This window comes from Sapajus apella, unplaced genomic scaffold, assembly GCF_009761245.1.
Source record: "Sapajus apella isolate SASKATOON/1434 unplaced genomic scaffold, GSC_monkey_1.0 scaffold12, whole genome shotgun sequence".
NCBI lineage: Eukaryota > Metazoa > Chordata > Mammalia > Primates > Cebidae > Sapajus > Sapajus apella.
Window position 1 is genome coordinate 2,344,453 of NW_022436952.1, and position 26,482 is coordinate 2,370,934.

Genomic DNA, 26,482 nt, shown 5'->3' on the forward strand with positions numbered 1-26,482 from the left:
GGAATACGGGCTCTGATAATGCATTTGGTTACTTGAATCTTGCCAGTAAGTAAATCTGTTTCTTTTTGTTTGTTTGTTTGTTTTTTTTTTGAGACAGTGTCTTGCTCTGTCACCCAGGCTGGAGTGTGCAGTGGTGCAATCTTGGCTCACTGCAACTTCTGCCTCCCAGATTCAAGGGATCCTTCTATCTGAGGCTCCAAGTAACTGGGACTATAGGCACGTGCCACCATGCCTGGCTAATTTTTTTGTGTTTTTAGTAGAGATGGGGTTTTACTACATTGGCCAGGCTGGTCTTGAACTCTTGACCTCAAGTGATCTGCCTGCCTTGGCCTCCCAAAGTGCTGGGATTACAAGTTTGAGCCACTGCGTCCGGTCTGTTTCTTGTTCTTGTTATCAGCAAGCGGAGTTTAGAAAGATTTGTCTGGTGGTGAAATTATGACAGCTGATTTGTCCTGGATATTGGTCTTGCACTGAATGTGCTAGACACTGATCCTGGCTGTAAAGGGCCTTTGCAGGGTCACATGGACTTGGGTGCTTATCTGAAGACTGGAATAATGGATTTTTTTTTCTTTCCCTTACAGGGAAGACCACTGGGATCCCCATCCATGTCTTTGGCACAGAGACTCACATGACGGCCATTGTGGGCATGGCCCTGGGCCACCGGCCCATCCCCAACCAGCCACCCACAGCGGCCCACACTGCAAACTTCCTCCTCAATGCCAGCGGGAGCACATCGGTAGGTGCCAGCCTCGCCCAACCTCACAGGAAGGAACCATCTCATACTTTCCACCAGGATATAGTCCTCCTCCTTTGTTCTTGGGGGCAAAGAGGAAATACAGTGGAAGTTAGTGCATAGTTGGGTTCTGGATCTCTGCCAATTTTTTTCCTGCTCTGATCAAAGTAGTATAATGGAAGGAACAAGAATTTAAAAATTGGATCCAAGTTCAAATTGTGGCCGGATGTGGTGGCTCACGCCTGTAATCCCAGCACTTTGGGAGGCCGAGGTGGGCGGATCACCTGAGGTCAGGGGTTCGAGACCAGCCTGGCCAACATGGTGAAACCCTGTCTCTACTGAAAATACAAAAATTTGCCGGACATGGCGGCACATGTCTATAATCCAAGCTACTCGGAAGGCTGAAGCGTGAATATCATTTGAACCTGGGAGGCAGAGGTTGTAGTAAGCTGCGATGGCGCCATTGCTCTCCAGCTCTGGGCAACAGAGCAAGGCTTCGTCTCAAAAAAAAAAAAAAAAAGAAAGAAAAAGTTCAAATCATTACTCTCTTACTTTTTGCTGAGGGAGCAACCTTAGCCAGTATCTTACCTACTCAGGGCCTCAGTTCGCTTGTCTGTTACATGGGATAATATTAATTAGTGTCTCAGCGGATTGTTAGAATAGTACTTTTAGAAGCAGCTTATAAAGAGAATTGCTGTGCATAATTTTTATTACCAGTTTTCTCTGGGGCCTTTAAGGACCGTGGGTTTTTTCCCAGCTGTGGCTCTTACCTCTTATTCTCCTTGTCTTACCCCAGACGCCAGCCCCCAGCAGGACAGCATCTTTTTCTGAGTCCAGGGCCGATGAGGTGGCACCTGCAAAGAAGGCCAAGCCTGCCATGCCACAAGGTAACTCCCTGAGGCTTTGGGCACGTTTCAGGGAGTGGCCCTCAGGTACCCTCTGTATCTCTCCCCTTTCCCTGTCCCCCCCAGGCTGGCAGAAGCGGATGAAAAGTGGTTTGGGTTTTGCTGTGGGAGAGGGCCTGGGACGTGAGGATGGGATGACTGGGTGCTCCTGAGGCTGAGGACCCAGCTGTGCCTGGTCGCCTTGATTCCCCCTATTCTCTTCTACCGCTGTTCTTCTTATGGAGGTGTGACCTAGGCAGGAAGGCTGTGAAGGAGATAGGGTTACAGAAATTCTAGGAAGTGGGAAGTTCTCTGAGACTCTTCTCCTGAGTGGAGGGCAGACGCCGGGAGCCCAGGACAGCAGAGCCAGCTCCTATGACAGCAGTTCCTAACCTACCCCCACCATCTTGGGGCCCTAACAGACATTCCCTCCCCTGAATCCCCTGCAAAAGAAGCCCTTGCCTGCCAGCCCATCTGGACTTCAACTCATTTTCTCTCCATGTGATTGTAATTCCTGCTGGTCAGCCCTTGTGGCCAGCTTTACATAAGTGGTGTTAGTTACCCCTGGGCTGGTGTAGCCTATGCAGCCTCTTCCTGGGACACACTTTGCTTACAGCATTTTGGGAAATAGTGACACTGGCCCAAATCGGCATCTTTGTCCACAGCACAGGTCAACCCCATGCTGGCCAATCATCTCATAGTGTATTGTGGAGACAAGAAGGGATTGGCATTAAGAGGGTGGAACCCGGCCAGCTAGAGAGCCCAGAGTACAAGTCTTCCCATTGTGCCTGCAGAGGGCCTGGGGGAGGTGCTGGTGTTGAGCACACCTGCCCAGCCTTCGTCCTCCTCCTGCCTCCTCTCTGCCCCTTTGGTCTTTGCTCTTTCTTGCTTCCATTCTGCTCCTCCGTGCTTTCATCTCTTCTGCTGGCCCTACTCCTCCATCCTTTGCAGAACAGGAGAGAGATGGTGAGGGCTTTAGCCCTGAAAGACTTGTCCATGGGACCCTTCCCTGTTCCTACCCTTTCCCTCCAAAGCCTCCAGCCATCAGTGGGTCACTCAGTTGCCTTGGTCATTTTCTTTGACAGATTCAGTCCCAAGTCCAAGATCCATGCAAGGTAGGTTGCCCTCACCCTGCCCCCACTCCGCGTGTGGCTTTGTTAGCGGGTAACAGTTTTACCGTGTGCTCTGTTTCCCTCTCCCCTGGTGGGTTGCAGTGTTGTCTGGTCTATTTTCTGTCCCTGCCTTGATGTGGCCTGACCCCAAGTCCTAAGTCTTCGCTCATCCTCCCCTCTACCCCTGCTCAGTACACATCCCACTCAGTGCTCTCCTCACCGTGTGGCTGTTTCTGGCTCCGAGCTTGGGAGGGGGTAGAGACTTTGGAAGGAGCGAGAGCCAGACCCACAGCCCTGGAGAGTGGCGTGGTTTCAAGGAGGGAGTGTTGCCTGGGAAGGTGGGGGCCATCCAACCGAAAGGGGAGTGGCAGTTGAGGCTGGGGTGCAGCAGAGGAGCCACAGGTCACACCCCTGATTCTCATATACCTCTGATGTCATTTTCTCACCTTTCCTGCCTCAGCTTCACCACTGCCAGCTTCATCCACAAGCTCCAGGGACTAGTTTATCTTTTTCTGGGGTTGAGGTGGAGAAGGAGGTAGACAGAAGTGCAGAAGGGTGTGCAGTGGATCTGGAGACTGGGTAATTGGAAGGGCAATGAGCTTTGTCTGGCAGATGAGGTCACAATTTACAATGGCCACTTCTGTGTGTGCACATTCACCCAGTGGACTAGCTGAATAGATTAATTGCTTCATAGCATCAGAGCTTCCATTTAACTTTGACATTCACAGCCATGGAGGCAGGGAAGTCTTTGTTGTCCCTTTGCTAAGGGGAGGGGAAGGAGTAACTGGCAGGGTTGATAACCAGCTGGAAAGGTCTGGAATGTAGCCCTTAGGCCTCCTGGCTTTAATCCTGATGTGTTTGCCTCTGGAAAGATCCATTGTTACCTAAAAGTTAAGAGCAGAGTAAGTTTGGTGTGGAAAGAATAGGGACCAGGCCTGGTTCTCCAGGAGCTCTTCCGTGTGCTGAAGGTGAGGAGGGTTATGAAGGGGGTTTATTTTTGTTATTTTCTGGAGTGTGAGAAATAAAAGGAAGATGTGTCAGGGAGGGAGAGCAAATTATGGCCGAGCGAGCTCTCCCCTCATCGAGGCCAGAGAAGGCCTGGTTGGGGGAGTACAGCTCCTGGCACAGAGGTTCTTTCTGGGGCCTCCTTGCTGCTGGTGGGCTGAGGATACACCCTTTAGCTTGGGTTCCTCTGTGCTTGAAGAAGGGCCACTCTACCTCCGCCCTTTCCTGCTGGAGATGCTGGTAGGTTTGTAGATTCCAGACTTTGTCCTGATTTCTGTAGCTGGTGGGGTAGATAGATGAGAGGCATGTGCATGTGCGTCACCTGTTGGGGGTGACATGATGCAGGTTCCCCTGAGGATGGCCGGTCGTGATCTAACACTTACATTCTCCCTCCTCACTTTCACAGTTGAGCTGCATTTTAAGTGATTAAGTAAATGGCTCTGATGCTAGATGACCTAGGACCTCAGTCATTTTGCATCTCTGGGCCTCAGTTTCCGGGGACTGGGAAGTGAGAGAACTGGATTAGGTGGCTTCCCTTGTTCTGTAATCTCATGTCTCAGCAGAACCCAGGTGGGTCTAGGTGACAGTAAATCAGGTATTTGCAACATCAGGTGGCTTCTGTCATGAGAAGCTTAAGGCTATGATGGAAGAGACGGGCCTATACAGGGATTTAATCAGACCATGACCTTAGTTAGCCAAGCCTGCTCGAGTACAGAAGGTTAATTAATACCAGATGCCACTGGGCTAGATGTGTCATTCTCCCCAGAGGAGCTCAGAACCTTCCTGAGGGCTGCTTTCCTCCACTTGGACTTGCAGGGACCCAGAGGGGAAGGTCAGCTGCCTGAAGCATGGTTAGAGTCCTTTCCCTTGAGACTAGGACTGCACTTTTAATTTTTCAAATACACTTGCTGCATTAAAACTTTCTTTTTGGTTTTGGGGGTATGTAGTAGGTGTATATATTCATGGGGTACATGAGATATTTTGGTACAGGTGTGCAATGCATAATAACATCATAGAAATTTTTTTTTTTTTTTGAGATTGGGGGTCTCACTATGCTGCCGAGGCTGATTTTGAATTCCTGGGCTCAAGCGATCCTCCTACCTCAGTCTCCTAAGTAGCTAGGACTCCAGCAAGCACCACTATGCCCCCCTAGAGAAGTGCACTTCTACCAGCTTCTTTTGTTCCCTTACCTTTTTTTGTGTGTGTGTGAGACAGGGTCTCACTCTGTGACCCAAGCCAGAGTACAGTGGCACAGTCTTGGCTCACTGCAGCCTCCACCTCCTGGGTTCAAGTGATTCTTGTGTCTTGGTTTCCCAAGAAGCTGGGATTACAGGCACATCCCACCATGCTAATTTTTTGCATTATTTTTATGAGATGAAGTCTCGCTCTGTTACCCAGGCTGGAGTGTAGTGTCACAACCTTGGCTCACTGCAACCTCCACTTCGTGGGTTCAAGCAATTCTCCCTGCCTCAGCCTCCTGAGTAGCTGGGATTTCAGGCACCCACCACCATGCCTGGCTAATTTTTGTATTTTTACTAGTGACAGGGTTTCACCATGTTGGCCAGGCTGGTCTTGAACTCTTGAGCTCAGGTGATCCACCCGTCTCAGCCTCCCAAAGTGATGGGACCACAGGCGTGAACCACTGCAACCGGCCTAGCCTTATCTCTTAAGGAGGGCCTATCCAAGAGTACTGTCCAGAGCAGGAAAGAGCCAAATGATAGAAGGGAGAGGACAGGAAAAACAGGAGAGCAGCTTGGGGGCACCTGTGCTGTGTGACCAGCTTGCTGCTCCTGGCTTGTGCAGAGCTGTGGCCAGAACCGCAGTTAACGATAAGGCTGCCATGCCCTCAGCCTCGGCTATAGCAAATCTTTTCATTGACCTAGAATTCATGATGATTCAAACCCTGACTGGATCCGGCTTTATGTCCAGGTTTGCAGGGTGATAAGCATTGTTGGGACATCGTTTATTAGTCCTGTGGCCACCAAAATTGGAAGAGCTAAACATTTTTTCCAATGACCTCACAAGTAATTCATCAGATCATGCTCAGTGGCTCATGCCTGTAATCCTAGCACTTTGGGAGGCCAAGATGGGCAGAGCATCTGAGGTCGGGAGTTCAAGACCAGCCTGACCAACATGGAGAAACTCCATCTCTACTAAAAATACAAAAATTGGCCAAGTGCAGTGGCTCACACCTGTAATCTCAGCACTTTGGGAGGCCAAGGTGGGCAGATCACGAGATCAGGAGTTCAAGACCAGCCTGACCAATATGGTGATACCCCATCCTTACTAAAAATACAAAAATTAGCCCGGCATGGTAGCACGCACCTATGGTGCCAGCTACTCAGGAGGCTCAGGCAGGAGAATCACATGAACCCGGGAGGTGTAGGTTGCGGTGAGCTGAGATCGAGCTATTGCACTCCAGCCTGGGCAGCAAGAGTGAAATTCCATCTCAAAAAAAAAATTGTCAAAACTTCATTTGCATATAAGCTGACGACACACCTTGGCTGTGAAATGAAACAGGTCCTTTAGGAATTCTCCTGGGCATCTTTGACTGTGGGGCCCTTCTTTCTCTGTTGTTTACAGAGCTACTTACCAGCTAGGCAGGCCCTCTTAGCTTGATTTGCTCTCTCTACCACCTTCTTCCAGAAAAATCGAGTTACCTCCTCCCCAAGTTCTCAGAATCCTGTCCTCTTGACCTTCCTTTACGGTTGTGATGAGCCATCATCCTGTGGACCTGGGGTGTGGAGGGATCTGGCAGGCAGCCCTTGCCCCTGCAGGTCTCCCGGGGGTGTGTGTTCTGGGTGCACTCTCTGTGTCTTTGCCCACCAGGAAAGAGCGCTACCCTCTTCAGCCGCCACACCAAGGCCATTGTGTGGGGCATGCAGACCCGGGCCGTGCAAGGCATGCTGGACTTTGACTATGTCTGTTCCCGAGACGAGCCCTCAGTGGCTGCCATGGTCTATCCTTTCACGTGAGTGATCCCCTTGGGGGAAGCATCTCCTCCCTCTGCAGAGACAAAGCTTGGGGCTGATGCCTGTAATCTTTGCAGTTTAGGGGGTTGAGGTGGAAGAATTGCTTGAGCCCAGGAGTTTGAGATCAGCCTGGACGACATAGGGAGACCCCTATCTCTACAGATAATTTAAATATTAGCCAGGTGTGGTAGTGTACACCTGTGGTCCCAGCTACTTGGGAGGCTGAGGCAGGAGGACTGCCTGAGCCTTGGAGGTTGAGGCTGCAGTTAACCCTGCTTATGATACTATACTCCAGCCTGGGTGGCAGAGCAAGACCCTGTCTCAAAGGGGAAAAAAAAAAAAAGGCAAGGCTTGGGGAGTCAGTGAGCTCGCTCCCTTTGCTGGGGAAGGCTTTGCCCATCTCAGAGACAGGGGCAGTCAGTATTCCTTGGGGGTCTTTGTCCCTTAGATGAAAATTCTTTGAGCGCAGAGACCATGCCTTTTCTACCTTTTAGGTGACGTCCTTTCCCTCAGCTTCCCCTTCCCCAGTCCTGACAGACTGAGGATGTTCTAATTCTTCTTTTACCTTCTCACAGTGGGGACCACAAGCAGAAGTTTTACTGGGGGCACAAGGAGATCCTGATCCCTGTCTTCAAGAACATGGCTGATGCCATGAGGAAGCACCCAGAGGTAGATGTGCTCATCAACTTTGCCTCTCTCCGCTCTGCCTATGACAGCACCATGGAGACCATGAACTACACACAGGTAGATCACTGGGTGCTAGCGGGGAAAGGCAGGGGAAGCAGGAAAGGCTTCTGAATGATGTCCTCAGTCACTACTGCCTGAGAAAAAGGGCTGGGGATTTGGGAGTAGCCAGTGGTTTGGGTGGAAATGGTTGGAGACACATGATCTTCAGAAGTCAGGATAGTGACCCAGGGCAGGTCAATCCAGGCAGTGGCTGCTTACCTGGGCTTATAAAGAGGCAGCTCAGGCGGGTACAGTGGCTGATGCCTGTAATTCCAGGACTTTGGAAGGTGAGGCAGGAAGATTGCTTGAAGCCAGGAGTTCAAGATTGGCCTAAGCAACAAAGCTAGACGCATTCTCTACCAAAAGTTTAAAAATTAGTCAAGCCAGGCATGGCGACTCGCGCCTGTAGTCCCAGCTACTCAGGAGGCTGAGGCAGGAGGGTGGATTGATCACTCAGGAGTTCAAGGCTGCATTTAGTTATAATCATTTCATGGCACTCCAGCCTGGGTGGCAGAGCAAGACCCTATCTCTAAAAAAAATAAAGTAAAATAAAATACAGGCTGGGCGTGGTAGCTTATGCCTGTAATTTTGGGAGGCCAAGGCAGGAGAAATGCTTGAACCCAGGAGTTTGAGACTAACAAAGCAAGACCCTGTCCCTACAAAACATTTTTTAAAAAAATTACTTGGGGCCGGGCGCGGTGTCTCACGCCTGTAATCCCAGTACTTTGGGAGGCCGAGGCGGGTGGATCACGAGGTCAAGAGATCGAGACCATCCTGGTCAACATGGTGAAACCCTGTCTCTACTAAAAATACAAAAAATCAGCTGGGCATGGTGGCGCATGCCTGTAATCCCAGCTACTCAGGAGGCTGAGGCAGGAGAATTGCCTGAACCCAGGAGGCGGAGGTTGCGGTGAGCCGAGATTGTGCCATTGCACTCCAGCCTGGGTAACATGAGTGAAACTCCGTCTCAAAAAAAAAAAAAAAAAAAAAAATTAGTTGGACATGGTGACATGTACTGGCCGAGGTAGGATGATCACTTGAGCCCAGGAGGTCAGGGGTGCAGTGAGCTGTGATCATACCACTGCACTTCAGCCTGGGCAACAGAGTGAAGTCTGTCTGTCCGTCTGTCTGTCTCTCTCTCTCTCTTTCTCTCTCTCTCTCTCTCTCTCTCAGAGTGAGAGTCTTTCTCCCTCTCAATAAATAAATAAGTGAATAGATGGTAAATAAATAAATAAGGTGGCTCAGGCTCTACCCCACCCTCACTATATCCTCTCTGCTATCCATAACTGGCTTGAAAACTGGGACTGGCTGGATGCCATGACTTGTACCTATAATCCCAACACTTTGGGAGGCTGAGGTGGGGGAATTGTTTGAGGCTAGGGCTTCGAGACCAACCTGAACAACACAGCATGACCCTGTCTCTACTTAAGAAAAGTATTAGCCAGGCATGGTGGCACTCACTGGTCCCAGCTACTAGGAAGGCTGAGGTAGGAGGATCGCTTGAGCTCGGGAGGGTGAGGCTGCAGTGTGCTATGATCATTCTACTGCTTTCCAGCCTTGGCAACAAAGATCTAGATCCTATCTCAAAAACAAAAAACAAAAATGAGCATAAAGGACTTTATTTTATTTCATTTATTTATTTTTTGAGACAGGACCTCATTCTGTCACACATCCTTGGCCAGGCTCAAGTGCTTCTTTTGCCTCAGCCTTCCGAGTATCTGGGATTACAGAAACATGCCACCACACCTGGCTAATTTTTGCATTTTTTTTGTAGAGACCGGTTTCACCATGTTGGCCAGGCTGATCTTGAACTCCTGGCTTCAAGTGATCCACTCCCTTGGCCTCCCAAAGTGCTGGGATTACAGGAGTGAGCCACTGCACCTGGCCTATTTTAATTAATTTTTTTTTTTCAGCCAGACAGCTTCCCACGCTGGAGGAGGCTCAGAGAGACTCCAACATTTTATAATAAAAATATTACATATCACCTGTAATCCCAGCACTTTGGGAGGCTGAGGTGGGTGGATCACGAGCTCAGGAGATTGAGACCATCCTGGCCAACATGGTGAAAACCCGTCTCTACTAAAAATACAAAAAAATTAGCTGGGCATGGTGGCGCACACCTGTAGTCCCAGCTACTCGGGAGGCTGAGGCAGGAGAATTGCTTGAACCCAGGAGGTAGAGATTGCAGTGAGCTGAGATCGTGTCACTGCACTACAGCCTGGGCGACAGTGCGAGACTCCATCTCAAAAAAAAAAAAATTACTTATTTATTAGAGAACAGTTTCAAAATACTGATAAATATTGTTTTGTTGAAAATAAATACTTCAGGTTCCATTTCAGAAAAACATGACTGCTGCTATGAGAGTATATCCTTATCTGCACCTTTCTCTAGATTCGAACAAGGGGAATAATATTGTATGCCATTCATATAATCTGCTTTCTTCAGTTGCTCTTTTTACATCAATATGCACTTATTATCAGCATCACTTTTGCTTTTTCAAATCTTGTGATGGGCAATCTCGGATTAACATTTGCCTATATCCTTAATTATTACTGACGCATACGTTTCTAGAAGTTGAACTATTGCATCAGAAGGTGCAGGTTTGAGGCTACATGCAGTGGCTGACACCTGTAATTCCAGGACTGTGGGAGGCCAAGGTGGGTCGATCATTTGAGGTCAGGAGTTCGGACCAGCCTGGCCACCACCTCTACTAAAAATAAAAAAATTATCTGGGCTTGGTGGCACACACCCGTAGTCCCAGCTACTTGGGAGGCTGAGGCAGGAGAATTGCTAGAATTGGGGAGGTAGAGGTTGCAATGAGCCAAAATTGTGTCATTACACTCCAGCCTGGGCGACAAGAGTGAGACTCCGTCTCAAAATAAAATGATAAAATAAAATATTGATTCTTTTGTTCAGAATTATCATCTGATCCCAGCCTGGCTTATTTCAGTGGTGCGATCTCGGCTCACTGCAACCTCTGCCTCCCAGGTTCAAGCAATTCCCCTGTTTCAGCTGGGACTAGAGGCTCCTGCCACCACACCTGGCTAATTTTTGTATTTTTAAAGAGACAGACATATTGCTCTGTAGCCCAGGCTGGAGTGTAGTGATGTGATTATGCAACTCACTGCAGCCTTGACCTCCCAGGCTCAATTGATCCTCCTACTGGGTCTCCCTATGTTGCCCAGGCTGGCCTTGAACTCTTGGGCTCAAGGCATATGCCTGCCTTAGACTCCCAAAGTGCTGGGATTACAGGCATGAACCACTCCACTCGGCCCCTACAATACTATCTTGACACTTTATAGAAGTTTGCAGGCCCTGGTTTGGAGCCAAAGAGAGATGGTTCTTAGATCTGTCCCATGTCCCTCCCACCCCATCTCTGGGTTGAGTGTAGAAGCAGCTCATTTCTCTTAGACGCTGTCCCTGTCCTGTGGGGATGGAGACAAGACTCGGAAGGTACCATGGAGAAAAGCCTTAGCTACTTTATGAGTAGGCACAGGAACAGCAGTAGACAGCAGGTGGGTGTGGGTTTTTGGGTGAGAGTGAACGTAGCTGCTATGACTAGCAGGGCGTCTGAAACACTTGCCTTTGTTGAGTGGATCACTGCACAGTTAGCTAGTGGAGATCAGTTTCGGCTGTCCACCACCTCTGTTTTCAGAGAGGATTAGAGTGATTACGGTGATCAGGAGCAGAGGCCTGTGGGAAGAATGCGATACATATTGTTAATATTACTTTGTCATTGGACCCTGGAAGGGGGCATGGGAAATGGGAGGTGGGCTCTTGAATGGTACTGTCTCGTTGCCCTTTCTGAGGCAGAAAGTTAACAGGAAGGGACTTTTGTCATCCTCTAGATCCGGACCATCGCCATCATAGCTGAAGGTATCCCTGAGGCCCTCACGAGAAAGCTGATCAAGAAGGCGGACCAGAAGGGAGTGACAATCATCGGACCTGCCACTGTGAGCTTCCCCTCTGGAAAATGTTCGAGGCTATCATGAAGTTCAAGGCCCTTAGGAAGTTTACTTTTTTTTTTTTTTTTTTTTTTTTGAGTTGGAGTCTTACTCGGTTGCCCAGGCTGGAGTACAGTGGCATGATCTTGGCTCACTGCAACCTCTGCCTCCCATGTTTAAGAAATTCTCTGCCTTAGCCTCCCGAGTAGCTGAGATTACAGGCATGTGCCACCAAGCCCAGCTAATTTTTTGTACTTTTAGTAGAGATGGGGCTTCACTATCTTGGCCAGGCTGGTCTTGAACTCCTGACCTCATGATCCACCTGCCTCGGCCTCCCAAAGTGCTGGAATTATAGACGTGAGCCATTGCGCCTGGCCCGGAAGTTTACATTTTGACTCTTCTATCTCCCTCCTAGGTTTAGAAGACTCAGGAATTATGTGTTGAAAGTGTCCATTTTTTGTTTTAGGTTTTTTTTTTTTTTTTGAGATGAAGTCTTGCTATATCACACAGGCTGGAGCACAGTGGCGTGATCTTGGCTCACTGCAACCTCCATCTCCTGGGTTTAAGCCATTCTCTGCCTTAGCCTCCTGAGCTGCTGGGATTACAGGCGCTCACCACCTCACCTGGCTAAGTTTTGTATTTTTAGTAGAGACAGGGTTTCACCATCTTGGCCAGGCTGGTCTTGAACTCCTGACCTTGTGATCTACCCACCTCGGCCTCCTAAAGTGCTGGGATTGCAGGTGTGAGCCACTGCACCTGGCCTTTAGTTATTTTTTTTAAAGGGCTCTCTCCCTAGTCCATATTATCTTTATGGTTTCAAGGAGCTAATGAGAAGTTTTTTTAGTATTTGTCTACCTTCATACAACCGTAGCATAGTCTTTGTTAAACCAAAGAATAAGCTGCCTGCAGGCCTAAAGTCTTCGTATAAGAAGAAAGAAGAAATTATTCTCTTTTTTTTGAGACAGAGTCTTGCTTTGTTTCTCAGGCCAGAGATCAGTGGTGTGATCTTGGCTCACTGCAGCCTCCACCTTCTGGGTTCAAGTGATTCTCTTACCTCAGCCTCCCAAGTAGAAGGGACTACAGGCATGTGCCACCACCATGCCGGGCTAATTTTTGTGTTTTTAGTAGAGGCGGGGTTTCACCATGTTGGCCAGGCTGATCTCGAACTTCTGACCTCAAGTGATCTGCTCCCTTTGGCCTCCCAAAGTGCTGGGATTACAGGTGTGAACCACCGAGGCCGGCCAGTGAGCCATGTTTTACAAATAAGGCTCTCTTTTGTTCTGTATAATGCCTCTTGAGAGAGAGAGGAGACTTTTCCTAAGCAGGAAACCCAATGGGCAGGTACGATTCCTCTTGGTCATTCTCTTCCCAGCCTGGCCAGAGGGGGCTGGGCAGGTAATGCAGGGGCTTTGTGATTCTCTGTGGTGAATCTGGAAGTCACCTTCCTTCCTGATTGTGGTTTCTGCCCCAACAGGTTGGAGGCATCAAGCCTGGGTGCTTTAAGATTGGAAACACAGGTGGGATGCTGGACAACATCCTGGCCTCCAAACTGTACCGCCCAGGCAGCGTGGCCTATGTCTCCCGTTCTGGAGGCATGTCCAATGAGCTCAATAATATCATCTCTCGGACCACAGATGGCGTCTTTGAGGGCGTGGCCATTGGTGGGGACAGGTAATCAGCTGGGAAGCCAAGGAGGGCTTCCTGCATTGAGAGCGGTGGGCTGGGAGATGATGCTGTGTCCTGCAGGTTGCTTGCTGCCCCTGAACTCCAGGCCTGCAGGAATGCTGCTCAAGTCCAAAAAGTGGGGCATCTCTGCCCTTGTCTCAGGACTGACAGAGAATGAAATCTGAAAACACGGAACAGGGCAATGGGCAGGAGAGGCAACTGGGCTTTGGGGATAATTCTGCTTGTTGTGATTGGCCATAGGGAGGCAGCAGCATGCAGTGGTTAGGAGGGCCAGTTCTGAAATTGCATTAAAGAGGTTCAAATCCCATTTTCCCTCTTTAGTCGGGGATGGATGGTGGAGGCCATCCTGGGCTTAGTTAACCTCCCTAGACCTTCATCTTTTTTTTTTTTTTTTGAGATGGAGTCTCACTCTGTCACCCAGGCTGGAGTACAGTGGCACGATCTCGGCCTACTGCAGTCTCCACCTCCTGAGTTCAAGCATTTTTCTGCCTCAACCACCTGAGTAGCTGGGATTACAGGCTCGTGCCACCATGCCCAGCTGACCTTATACATCAGATGGGTAAAATAATACCCCTGCCTCCTGGGGTCATTCTCGAGGAATATATGAGGTGTAATATATGTAAGTGTCTGAGCTAGGGTCTGCTCTTAGTAGGTGCTCAGTGAGTTTTCACTGTAGTTAATAATAGTATTCTCATTATTTTTGTTAGTGGTAACACTGATGAGTGGGTCCTCAATAGAGTAATATCTTAGAGTAACATCTGGCACTTAGTAACTCCATAATAAATGTTAGCCGTTACGTTTATTATCACTATTACTACTGCTGTTGGGCTTAGAAACCAAAAGCTGTCAAGAGAGAGTCACCTTGTCTGTCTCCCTGGCCCTACCACATGATTTCAGATAGGATGCCTGGGTAAGGAAGAACTCTCTCCAAGGTCTTTAGGGGTGTGGCCTGGGAATCTCCAGTCCTTGGGTACTCCCTGACCAAAGGCTCCAGGTCCAATAAGTCTAGGAAATGCTTGTTTAGACTATCTACTTAGATTTATAGTCCTCATATCAAAAGACATGACGAGGCCAAGAACAGTGGCTTATGCCTGTAATCCCAGCACTCTGGGAGGCTGATGTAGGAGGATTATTTCAGCCCAGAAATTTGAGACTAGCCAAGGCAACACAGTGAGACCCCCATCTCTACCAAAAAAAAAAAAAAAAAAAAAGAAGAAAAAATTAGCTGAATGTGGTGGCATGTGCCAATAGTGCCTGCTACTCGGGAGGCTGAGTCGTGAGGATTGCTTGAACCTGGGAGGCGGAGGTTGCAGTGCACGGGGATTGCACTACTATACTCCAGCCTGGGTGACAGAGCATATATTTTTTTCAAAAAGAAAAAAAGTGTGTATACGTGTGTTTGATTTTTTTTTTTTTTTTTTTTTTTGAGACGATCAAAAAATTTAAGCAATTTGATTGTAAGTTGGGACAGAAAAAAAAAAAAATTCAAGTGATCCTCCCACCTCAGGCTCCTGAGTAGCTGAGACTAGAGGTGCTCACCACCACACCCAACTAATTTTTGTTTTTTTAGTAGAGACAGGGTTTCACTATGTTAGTCAGACTGGTCTTGAACTCCTGGCCACAGGTGATCCACCCTCCGGGACCTTGCAAAGTGCTGGGATTACAGGCGTGAGCCACAGCAGCCAGCAAGAATTTGTGGATATATTTTATTTTATTTTTTTGTGGATATGTTTTAAAACAGCTGCACCATGGCCGGGCGCAGTGGCTCAAGCCTGTAATCCCAGCACTTTGGGAGGCCGAGGCGGGTGGATCACGAGGTCAAGAGATCGAGACCATCCTGGTCAACATGGTGAAACCCCGTCTCTACTAAAAATACAAAAAATTAGCTGGGCATGGTGGCGCATGCCTGTAATCCCAGCTACTCAGGAGGCTGAGGCAGGAGAATTGTCTGAACCCAGGAGGCGGAGGTTGCGGTGAGCCGAGATCGCGCCATTGCACTCCAGCCTGGGTAACAAGAGCGAAACTCCGTCTAAAAAAAAAAAAAAAAACAGCTGCACCAGAGCGTACTTTCTAGGTTATCTCGTACTGATCAGTGAACCTCTCTGGGCTTATTTTGTGCCTAATCTTTTCTTCTGCGAGTTGAATAGCTCCAACTCCTTCGCTTCCCTTTCCTCCCCTTTCTTCCCTTCTGCTCCATTTGCCACCTTCTCCCTCCTACCCCTCTCCATTATTGCTGGGGCATCTCTGGACCCTTACCGGCCATCCACATCCCCCAAAAGTCCAGTGTTACCAGTACAAATATGCTTCCTAACCCCGTACACACCTCCCCATGGTTTCTCCTGATCCTGTATCCTCCCTGCTCTCAACAGGTACCCAGGCTCAACATTCATGGATCATGTGTTACGCTACCAGGACACTCCAGGAGTCAAAATGATTGTGGTTCTTGGAGAGGTGAGTTACTTTAAAAAAAATCATGATTGTAAAAGTGTAATGCATGATCTCAGTTTTCAAAAAATTAAAACCTTTTGGTTGCATGTAACTTAAAGAGATAGTCCCTGGTAACCCCACCCCCTAGATGCTGGGGCCTCGAGGTTGTTAGTACTGCCATTTGTTTCAGAGAAAGGAGTTCTTGTCTCCCAGTGTCCCAAACTTTAGTGCCAATAAGAAAGAAGCTCTGCTGTGGCTGGCCATGATCTCTACCTGGTGGGCAGTGGAAAGCTGGAGTAAAAAGTGCATTTTTTTGGCCAGGTACAGTGGTTCTCGCCTGTAATCCTCCCAGCACTTTGGGAGGCTAAGGCAGGAAGCACTTGAGATCAGGAGTTCCAGACCATTCTGGCCTGCATGGTGAAACCCCATCTCTACTAAAAATATAAAAATTAGCTGGGTGTGGTGATGTGCACATGTAATCCCAGCCACTCTGGAGGCTGAGATGGTAGAATCACTTGAACCTGAGAGGCAGAGGTTACACTGAGCAGAGATCTTGCCATTGCCCTCCAGCCTGGGAGACAGAGTGAGACTCCGTCTCAAAAAAAAAGGGGGGAGGGATTAAATTTGATGACTTTTGGATAAACGAGTTTAAAAATTTTTCTAAATACTAAAAAATGGAGTCCCATGACACCACCCTTTGTTTGCACCTCTGAAGGCAGGTCTAATCCTAAGTCATATCATATCTCTAGATCAGGAAGGGGGTGTCCCAGGGATTCCTCTAGGAGACCTGCTCTTTGTTCTTTTAGAAATCCTCCTTGTTTGGTGTTGGAGTAGACAAATCATCAAAAAAAAAAAAAAAAAAAAAAAAGTAAGAAATCATCCTTGTAACCAGGCTGAAACACTCCCTTTATTTGGCCAAAGCCTGCGTCCCTCCATTTTCTATCCAGTTTTATGTCAGGATGGGCTCTCCTAACTTGGCTTTTTCTCATTCCTCATTCCTTGGCAGATAGGGGGCACTGAGGAATATAAGATTTGCCGGGGCATCAAGGAGGGCCGCCTCACCAAGCCCATCGTCTGCTGGTGCATTGGGACCTGTGCCACCATGTTCTCCTCTGAGGTATGGCTGAGACAAGTTACTCCTGGGCTGGGAGTAGAGATTGCAAGAGGGAGCATTTGAGGCGAACCTCGTAGACATCTTATTAAACAGCTAGTTCCTTCAAGAAACGTTTGTTACTTGCTTGGTTACTACAAAGTCCAGCCAGGGCCGTGCTCTCTGGGAGCTTATATCCAGATGGAAGAGACCCGCTTACAAGCAGATTAAAGTCAGAATCAGGCACTGAGTCCCTGCTCCGCATAGGTAGCAGCCAGCTGTCTGGGGAAGTTTAGACGGCTTCCCTGAGAAGGTGATATTTGAACTGTAGTTTAGGGGATGAGAAGGATTTTGCTGATGAAAGGGAGGCCAAGGAGGGAGAAGGGCATAGCCTGGGCTCAGCTGGGCGGGGTTTTGTGTGGGGAGAGGTGGTAGAAAGAAAGGAGGTTTGTTTTTGATGTGTTAAAATTATGAAATATATGTGAAAGTGCCTGGAGGCACCTGACGGGTGTTGAATATAAACATTTCTTAGGCTTCTGCTGTCTGCTAAGCTTCTGAGCTATCTGTCTTTTGATAGGAGATCATAACCCATATGTCAGCCCCTGTGCTTGGGCTTAGAGAATTCTCTACCACCTTGAAGGTGGCTCACATGATGATGATGAAATTGAAGGAAACGATGGGCGTGGTGGCTCATGCCTATAATCCCAGCACTTTGGGAGTCCGAGGTGGTCAGATCACCTGAGGTTGGGAGTTCAAGACCAGCCTGACCAAAATGGAGAAACCTTGTCTCTACTAAAAATACGGAATTAGCCAGGCGTGGTGGCACATGCCATTTTTTTTTTTTTTTTTTTTTTTTTTCCTTTCCTGAGATAGAGTCTCAATCTTTTGCCCAGGCTAGAGTGCAGTGGCACGATCTTGGCTCCCCACAACTTTCGCCTCCCAGATTCAAGCAATTATCCTACCTCAGCCTCCTTAGTAGCTGGGATTACAGGTGCCCCCCCCCCCGACCCAGCTAATTTTTGTATTTTTAGTAGAGTTGAGGTTTCACCATGTTAGCCAGGCTAGTCCCAAACTTCTGACCTCAGGTGATCTACCTGCCTCAGCCTCCCAAAGTGTTGGGATTATAGGCACAAGCCACCGCACTCAGCTATAGTTTTGTTTTTTATTTATTTTTATTATTTTTTATTTATTTTTATTTATTTATTTATTTATTTTAAAAGACGGGGTTTCACCATGTTGGTCAGGCTGGTCTTGAACTCCCGACCTCAGCTGATCCACCCGCCTTGGCCTCCAAAGTGCTTGGATTACAGTCATGAGCCACCATGTCCAGCCTAGTCTTGTTTTTTAAATAATTCATCTCCCTTTTAGAAATTTCAGTTTTAGTTTTGAGAAATTCCAGAGTTGAAAGAAATTTAACTTCCTTAAACCCAGGGTTTCTGAATATAGAATCTCTTCTCTTTCCCACCCGTCTACTGATGCAGATTAAATCCTACAAAGAACACATCGGCAACCCATGCTTTAAGGCGTCTTTCAGCCTTTGCTTACAGAGTGGCAGTTCCTAACCTTTTCACCTTTTTGTTCTATTTGCATGATGAAGAGCACAGACTGAGGCCAGATTGCCTAGCTTCAAGTGCTACCACATACTACCTGTGTGCCTTGGATAAATCAGTTTATCTGTCTGTGCTCCCATTTCCTTTTTTATAGGAAACCATCATAGTTACTGAGAGATTGAATGAGAAAAACTCTTAGAAAAGTGCTTGAACATAGTGTTGACACAGTCACACTGTGCGCTCTGGCCCACACCTAATCCTAGCAGTTTGGGAGGCTGAGGTGGATGGGTTGCTTGAGTCTAGGAGTTCAGGACCAGCCTGGACAACATGAAACCACGTCTTTACTAAAAATACAAAAAAAATTTAGCCAGGTGTGGTGGCATATGTCTATTATACCAGCTACACTGGAGGAGGTGGGAGAATCACCTGAGCCCAGGAGGTTGAGGCTGCAGTGAGCCAAGATCATGCCACTGCATTCCAGCCTGGGGAACTGAAGAGAGAACCTGTCTCAAAAAAAAAAAAAAAAAAAAAAAAAAAAAGACACAGCCACCACTTAGCTCTTCTTTTTTTTTTTTTTTTTTTGAGACGGAGTTTCGCTCTTATTACCCAGGCTGGAGTGCAATGGCGCGATCTCGGCTCACCGCAACCTCCGTCTCCTGGGTTCAGGCAATTCTCCTGCCTCAGCCCCCTGAGTCGCTGGGATTACAGGCACGCGCCACCATGCCCAGCTAATTTTTTTCTGTATTTTTAGTAGTGACGGGGTTTCACCATGTTGACCAGGATGGTCTCGATCTCTTGACCTCGTGATCCACCCGCCTCGGCCTCCCACAGTGCTGGGATTACAGGCTTGAGCCACCGCGCCTGGCCCTTTTTTTTGTTTTTGTTTGTTTGTTTGTGTTTTTTTGAGACAGAGTCTTGTACTTGTTATCCATGCTGGAGGAAAATGGCATGATCTTGGCTCACTGCATCTTCCATCTCCTGGGCACACACCTGAAGTCCCAGCTATTGGGATGGTTGAGGTGGGAGAATTACCTGAGCCCAGGGAGGCCAAGGTGCCAATGAACCATGACTGCCTCACTTTACTCCTGCCTGGGTGACAGAGTGAGACCCTGTCACTTAAAAAAAAAAAAAAGGTTAGGCCTGGCATGGTGGCTCATGCCGGTAATCCCAGCACTTGGGAGGCTGAGGTGGGTGGATCACGAGGTCAGGACTTTGAGACCAACCTCACCAACATGGTGAAACCCCGTCTCTACTAAAAATACAAAAAATTAGCCAGGCATGGTGGCACACCTGTAATCCCAGCTACTCAGGAGGCTGAGGCAGGAGAATCACTTGAACCCGGGAAGTGGAGGTTGCAATGAGCTGAGATTTTGCCATTGCACTCCAGCCTAGGTGACAGAGCAAGACTCCGTCTCAAAAAAAAAAAACGGGGGAAGGAGATTCTGGGATTGGGCCACCAGTCCTTATATTCTGACTTCCATGCGAATTAGCTGTGTGACCCTGAGGAAGCTCCTCAACTTCCCTGTGCTTTAGTTTCCTAATCTGTAAAATGGAAGTCATCTATTGTACCTATTCAGTGAGCTTGCTGGAGGCTTAAATGAAGTGATTCATGTAAAGCGTTTAGCACAGTGCCAGCCTATGACCAGTGCTGGCATTTCCCCGGGAATTCTTTGCTCGCTCTTGAGGGATTAGCAGTAAAGCTACTTTCTTTTGCTTTCCAGGTCCAGTTTGGCCATGCTGGAGCTTGTGCCAACCAGGCTTCTGAAACTGCAGTAGCCAAGAACCAGGCTTTGAAGGAAGCAGGAGTGTTTGTGCCCCGGAGCTTTGATGAGCTTGGAGAGATCATCCAGTAGGTGGACCTTGAGGAGGATGCCGGCCTCCCTCTCCTTTCCAGACCCCTCCTGAGACAGCAGCCCCTCCCACACAGGGACATCCCATATTCCTGGTTCCTCTCAGGATCCAGCACAGCTGTATGGATGGTTCAAAATTCTCTTTCTCTTTGGCTTTCCTTTTGTTTAGTTTTTAGAAGCAGCAGGTCTAGACTGATGTTAAAATGTGTTGAATTTCCAAGCCTACCTATGGCTGGGAGGTGGCAGCCATGGATGAGAGATATGCATGGAAATGTTTAGAGAGTGTTACCTCTGATTGATAGAGCGTTATTATATATCCTATGATCTCTTCTCATTTCTTTTTATTTTTGAGATGGAGTCTTGCTCTTGTCCTCCAGGCTGGAGTACAATGGCATAATCTTGGCTCACTGCAACTTCTGCCTTCTAGGTTCAAGCAATTCTCTTGCGTCAGCCTCCCTAGTGGCTTGGGATTACAGGCTCCTACTACAACACCCAGCTAATTTTTTTTATGATTTTGGTAGAGACGGAGTTTCAGGCTGGTCTTGAACTCCTGACCTCAGGTGATCTGGCCACCTTGAACTCCCAAAGTGCTGGGATTACAGGCATGAGCCACCGTGCCTGGCCGATCTCTTCACAGTTCTTTTTTTTTTTTTTTTTTGAGACGGAGTTTCACTCTTGTTACCCAGGCTGGAGTGCAATGGCACGATCTTGGCTCACCGCAACCTCCTCCGCCTCCTGGGTTCAGGCAATTCTCCTGCCTCAACTTCCTGAGTAGCTGGGATTATAGATGCGCCACCATGCCCAGCTAATGTTTTGTATTTTTAGTAGAGACAGGGTTTCACCATGTTGACCAGGATGGTCTCGATCTCTTGACCTCGTGATCCACCCGCCTCGGCCTCCCAAAGTGCTGGGATTACAGGCTTGAGCGACCGCGCCCGGCTTCTCTTCCCATTTCTACCTTTTAAACCTGCCTGGGCTCTCTGCTCTGTCCTTCCTTGCCTTCCAGATTCAGCTTTTTATAAAGCCCCCTCCAGGGATGGGGACTCGAGGTGGTGGGGAGCAGAGGGGCAGGTGCAGTCGTGGCTAGAACTTGTTTCCATTTAGTTCACAGAATTCAGCTGGTAAACCAGTGACTGGAAAGGGTTCAGAGTGAAACCCCTAGTGTTTGGGTTAGAAGGAGCATTCTTGGGATGGCTTACAGGGGTCTAAAATAAGAAAATCCATGTAGATGTCTTGTTTTTCCTGCCTCTCAGATCTGTGTATGAAGATCTTGTGGCCAACGGAGTCATTGTACCTGCCCAAGAGGTGCCGCCCCCAACTGTGCCAATGGACTACTCCTGGGCCAGGGTAAGTGCCTTGACTGTCCCTAACAGTGTGACCAGGAGATCTGTGGGGCTATGGTGGTGGGTTTTGAGTTGATTTGCCTCAAATTCTTGGAAACTAGGCCTTCTGTATTAATCAGGGATCTCTTAGAGGGACAGAACTAATAGGAGATATATAACTAATAGGAGATATATGTATATTTATATATTTATATTTTATTTATATATATTATATATATTCTATTTAAATATGTATTTTATATATATATATATAATATATATGGAGCAAGGAGAGCCAGTCTAAGTCCCAAAACTGAAGAACTTGGAGTCTGATGTTCAAGGGCAGGAAGCATCCAGCGCTGGAGAAAGATGTAGGCTGGGAGGCTAGGCTTTCATGTTGTTTTTGTAATAAAAATGTAACTGTAAAGCATTTTAAAACTTCATAGAAGATAATTGAAGAAATAGGACTGGACGAAATTGACTGATTTGCCCAACTCTGGAAATGGGAAATTTAGGAGCTCAGTCCCTGTCCCCTTGGTAAAGGGCATTTTAAGGGACTCCCCCATTTCTGTAGCCATGTATCTTGTCACTTTTTTTTTTTTTGAGATGGAGGATTTTTTTTTTGGTGGGGGGGATTACAGGTGCTCACTACCACACCCAGCTAATTTTTGTATTTTTAGTTGAGACAGGGATCCACCATGTTGGCCAGGTTGGTCTTGAACTCCTGACCTCAGGTAATTCACCTGCCTTGGCCTCTCAAAGTGCTGGGATTACAGGCATGAGCCACCTGAGCCTGGCTTGTAGTGTTTTTCATAGTATATTTATTTATTTATTTTTTTAAGACAGAGTCTCACTCTGGTTGCCCAGGCTGGAGTGCAGTGGCACTATCTCAGCTCACTGCAATCTCTGCTGCCTGGGTTGAAGCAATTTTCCTGCCTCAGCCTCCTGAGTAGCTGGGATTACAGTTGCCTACCACCACACTGGGCTAATTTTTGTAGTTTTAGTAGAGACAGGGTTTCACCATCTTGGCCAGGCTGGTCTTGAACTCTTGACCTTGCGATCTACTCGCCTTGGCCTCCCATAGTGCTGGGATTACAGGTATGAGTCACCGAGCCTGGCCATCATAGTATAATTGTATGATTATTTTAAATTTAATTTATTTATTTATTGTTATTTTTGAGATGGAGTTTCACTCCTGTCACCCAGGCTGGAGTGCAGTAGTGTGATCTCGGCTCATTGCAACTTCCACCTCCCAGGTTCAAGGTCAGGAACTCCTGACCTCAGGTGATCCACCCGCCTTGGCCTCCCAAAGTGCTGGGATTACAGGCATGAGCCACCGAGCCCAGCCCCATTAAATTTTTGTTATGATGGGCAGCTGTATCCGAAGTATATGTAAGATTTTCCCTCTGGATTCATTTTATTTCTGAGCCAGGTGACCTCAGGCTGGTTACTGAGCCTCTCTAAGTCTCATACTTTTTTTTTTTGCTATAACACAAGGAATGCTTCTTTGTGAGGTTAAAATGAAGCAATGGACTGGGTCTCACACCTGTAATCCCAGTACTTGGGGAGACTACGGTGGGAGAATTGCTTGAGCCCAAGAGTTTAAGACCAGCCGGGACAACACAGCAAGACCCTGTCTCTACAAAAAATTTTAAAATTGGCCGGGCGCGGTGCCTCACGCCTGTAATCCCAGCACTTTGGGAGGCCGAGGCGGGTGGATCACGAGGTCAAGAGATCGAGACCATCCTGGTCAACATGGTGAAACCCCGTCTCTACTAAAAGTACCAAAAATTAGCTGGGCATGGTGGCGCGTGCCTGTAATCCCAGCTACTCAGGAGGCTGAGGCAGGAGAATTGCCTGAACCCAGGAGGCGGAGGTTGCGGTGAGCCGAGATCACGCCATTGCACTCCAGCCTGGGTAACAAGAGCGAAACTCCGTCTCAAAAAAAAAAAAAAAAATTTAAAATTAGCCAAGTGTGGCAGTGCGTGCCTTGTTGCCCCAGCTACTAGGAGGTTGAGGTGGGAAGATCGCTTGAGCCTAGGAGTATGAGGCTGATCGCACTAGTGTACTCCAGCCTGGGCAACAGACAGACCCTGGCCCCCCTCCAGAAATGAAACAATGGATATAAACTGCTTGGCCTATTTCTTAGCCCAGGAGATGCTCAGTGAAGGAAAGAAATAGTGCTGATAGGCCGGGCGTGGTGGCTCACGCCTGTAATCCTAGCACTTTGGGAGGCCAAGGTGGGTGGATCACTGAGGTCAGGAGTTCAAGACCAGCCTGGCCATCATGGTGAAACCCCATCTTAAAAAAAAAAAAAGAAAGAAAAAGTGCTGATAGTGCTGATGCCAAGTGGTACCATGGGTCCTCCTATTTTCTATGTCCAAAATGATCTAATGAAAGGGCTTTTGCACTTCTTTCTTGGGAAAAGTTTGTTTGAGAGTTGTTGCTTGGCAGTCAGAGTCTAAGACATTCCTGGGGCACTTTGGTTCTGAGGGTACACACAACAGGGCAGTCCTGCAAAACTCTGTGGCGATCACCATGGCCCTGCTTCCCTCTGCCCCATCTCTGCCCAGGAGCTGGGTCTGATCCGCAAACCTGCCTCGTTCATGACCAGCATCTGCGATGAGCGGGGACAGGAGCTCATCTATGCGGGCATGCCCATCACCGAGGTCTTCAAGGAAGAGATGGGCATCGGTGGGGTCCTCGGCCTCCTCTGGTTCCAGAAAAGGTGAGCATGGAGGACAGAAGATGACAGGGCCCTGCACCTCAGAGTTAATCATTTTCCCCCGACAAAGGAGTGGGAGTGGACAGGCCTGGGGAGTGTGTCGAGGGTCAGTCTTTGGGGCCACAGGTCAATTGAAAGGCCAGAGGAAGGACTCACAAGCTATTCCTGAGTCATCCAAGGACAGAAAGTCCAGTCTAAACCAAGAGAAGCAGAAGGCAGTGACCTCACTAGAGGTCTTGGAATAGCCCCTTTGCCTTGGGAACTTTTTTTTTTTTTGAGACGGAGTTTCGCTCTTGTTGCCCAGGGTGGAGTGCAATGGCGTGATCTCGGCTCACCGCAACCTCCGCCTCCTGGGTTCAGGCAATTCTCCTGCCTCAGCCTCCTGAGTAGCTGGGATTACAGGCACGCGCCACCATGCCCAGCTGATTTTTTGTATTTTTAGTAGAGATGGGGTTTCACCATGTTGACCAGGATGGTCTCGATCTCTTGACCTCGTGATCCACCCGCCTCGGCCTCCCAAAGTGCTGGGATTACAGGCGTGAGCCTCCACGCCCGGCCCTTGCCTTGGGAACTTTTAAAGAAATATGACCAATAAATGCAGACCTCTTGATAGCAATATAGAGGTTAGGGAGGGAAAAACTAGAAAGATGTGGTAGCCTAAGGAGTGTGGGCCCAGTGGAGCTGCTGGACAGATAGAAAGTACCTTATGGGCCAGGTGTGGTGGCTCACGCCTGTAATCTCAGTACTTTGGGAGGCTGAGGCGGGTGGATCACCTGAGGTCAGGAGTTCAACACCAGACTGACGAACATGGTGAAACCCCGTCTCTACTAAGAATACAAAAAGTTAGCGAGGCGTGCTGGTGGGCACCTGTCATCTTAGCTACTCTGGAGGCTGAGGCAGGAGAATCGCTTGAACCCACAAGGCGGAGTTTGCAGTGAGCTGAGATGGCGCCATTGCACTCCAGCCTGGGCAACAAGAGCAAAAACAGCTCTGTCTCAAAAAAAAAAAAAAAAAGAAAGTAACTTATGTTGTGTTCACTTTACAAATGTGTTTCTCCCATCAGCTTGAATGTTAGAAAAAATTGATTTTCTCTGTGACTCCCAATGTTAGCCCTCCGGTGGGACTGATGGCTCGGCAGGGGAGCCAGTGAATATGCGATTCACAGAGCTCTGGCTTACGGTGGCGCTGGGAAGAAAGCCAGGTCAATGTCTTGGGTTGTATCGTGCCCTCACCTGCAGAGAGATGGGTGTTGGTCCTTATTTGGACCCTCCTGGGAAAAGTTCACGGGTTATAACACCTGAGCAAGTCTCTCTCTGTCTACTGCTGCCTCCCCCGTCTCCAGACTTTGTTCTTGATCCTTAGTTGGGAGGTTGAATACTACAGGAATCAGGCATGGGGCCTCTTACTCTGTGAAAGGACAAGGTTCTCATCCCCTTTCTGTCTGACACATGTTACGTAGCCACAAATACAGGTCAAATCCTGGTGCAGGCAACTCATGCTGAAAATCACTGACCAAAGAATAGATTTTAAATCTTGGTTGCAAACTCTATTTTACAAACAGTATTTGGGGCCGGGTGCAGTGGCTCACACCTGTATGTAATCCCAACACTTTGGGAGGCCAATGTAGGCGGATCACTTGAGGGCCAATAGTTCAAGACCAGCCTGGCTAACATAGCGAAACCCCATCTCTACTAAAAATATAAAAATTAGCCAGGCATGGTGGTGCTCACCTGTAATCCCAGCTACTTGGGAGGTTGAGGCAGGAGAATTGCTTGAACCCAGGAGGTGGAGATTGCAGTGAGCCAAGATCTCACTACTGCACTCCAGCCTGGGCGACAGAGTGAGACTTTGTCTAAAGAAAAGAATCAGGAGGTTTTGCCTTAGAGTTGTGTGGTAGTATTGGATTTGGATTGGTAGTTACCCTTCTTGGATTTGAATGACTTGTTCAGGGGGATGGGAGAAACTACAAGTGTGGCCTTGTCAACCATCTCCTGGTCTTTGTTGCACGCTCTTCCAGGTTGCCCAAATACTCTTGCCAGTTCATTGAGATGTGTCTGATGGTGACAGCTGATCATGGACCAGCTGTCTCTGGAGCCCACAATACCATCATTTGTGCGCGAGCTGGGAAAGACCTGGTCTCCAGCCTCACCTCGGGGCTGCTCACTATCGTAAGTACTGTCATCGTGGGAGGTGAACAGTGGACACACTGGGCCTTGGCCTCATGCTGCTTTGCCACAGCAGGGCCCTAGAAAGAGTCCCTGAGTGTAAATCCCAGTGCTCAGGCCTGTTCGGGACACACTGGGTTGCTTTGCCCAGCTTGAAGGAAACCCTTTTTTTTTTTTTTTTTTTTTTTTTTTTGGGGGATTTTTCCTTTTTTTTCCCGGGGGGGGGGGAATGAGGGAAAAACTCCAGATACCAACCTCCACCACCCGTGTTCAAGTGTATCTTCTGCCGCG

At 48.2% G+C, this 26,482-nt stretch overlaps 1 protein-coding gene across 3 annotated transcripts in view; it reads left to right on the forward strand.

The window, feature by feature from the left end:
- ACLY (ATP citrate lyase) overlaps positions 1-26,482 on the forward strand; it is a 50,345-nt gene that overhangs the window by 19,211 nt on the left and 4,652 nt on the right. For all 3 annotated transcript variants that reach the window (XM_032279659.1, XM_032279658.1, XM_032279660.1), the window contains exons 12-24: positions 582-736; positions 1,530-1,620; positions 2,703-2,732; positions 6,564-6,705; positions 7,282-7,450; positions 11,281-11,385; positions 12,851-13,047; positions 15,432-15,513; positions 16,496-16,606; positions 19,851-19,978; positions 21,233-21,326; positions 23,875-24,029; positions 26,044-26,194. In XM_032279659.1, the coding sequence (XP_032135550.1) occupies positions 582-736; positions 1,530-1,620; positions 2,703-2,732; positions 6,564-6,705; positions 7,282-7,450; positions 11,281-11,385; positions 12,851-13,047; positions 15,432-15,513; positions 16,496-16,606; positions 19,851-19,978; positions 21,233-21,326; positions 23,875-24,029; positions 26,044-26,194 (1,610 nt within the window). The remainder of the gene's footprint in view (positions 1-581; positions 737-1,529; positions 1,621-2,702; positions 2,733-6,563; positions 6,706-7,281; positions 7,451-11,280; positions 11,386-12,850; positions 13,048-15,431; positions 15,514-16,495; positions 16,607-19,850; positions 19,979-21,232; positions 21,327-23,874; positions 24,030-26,043; positions 26,195-26,482) is intronic.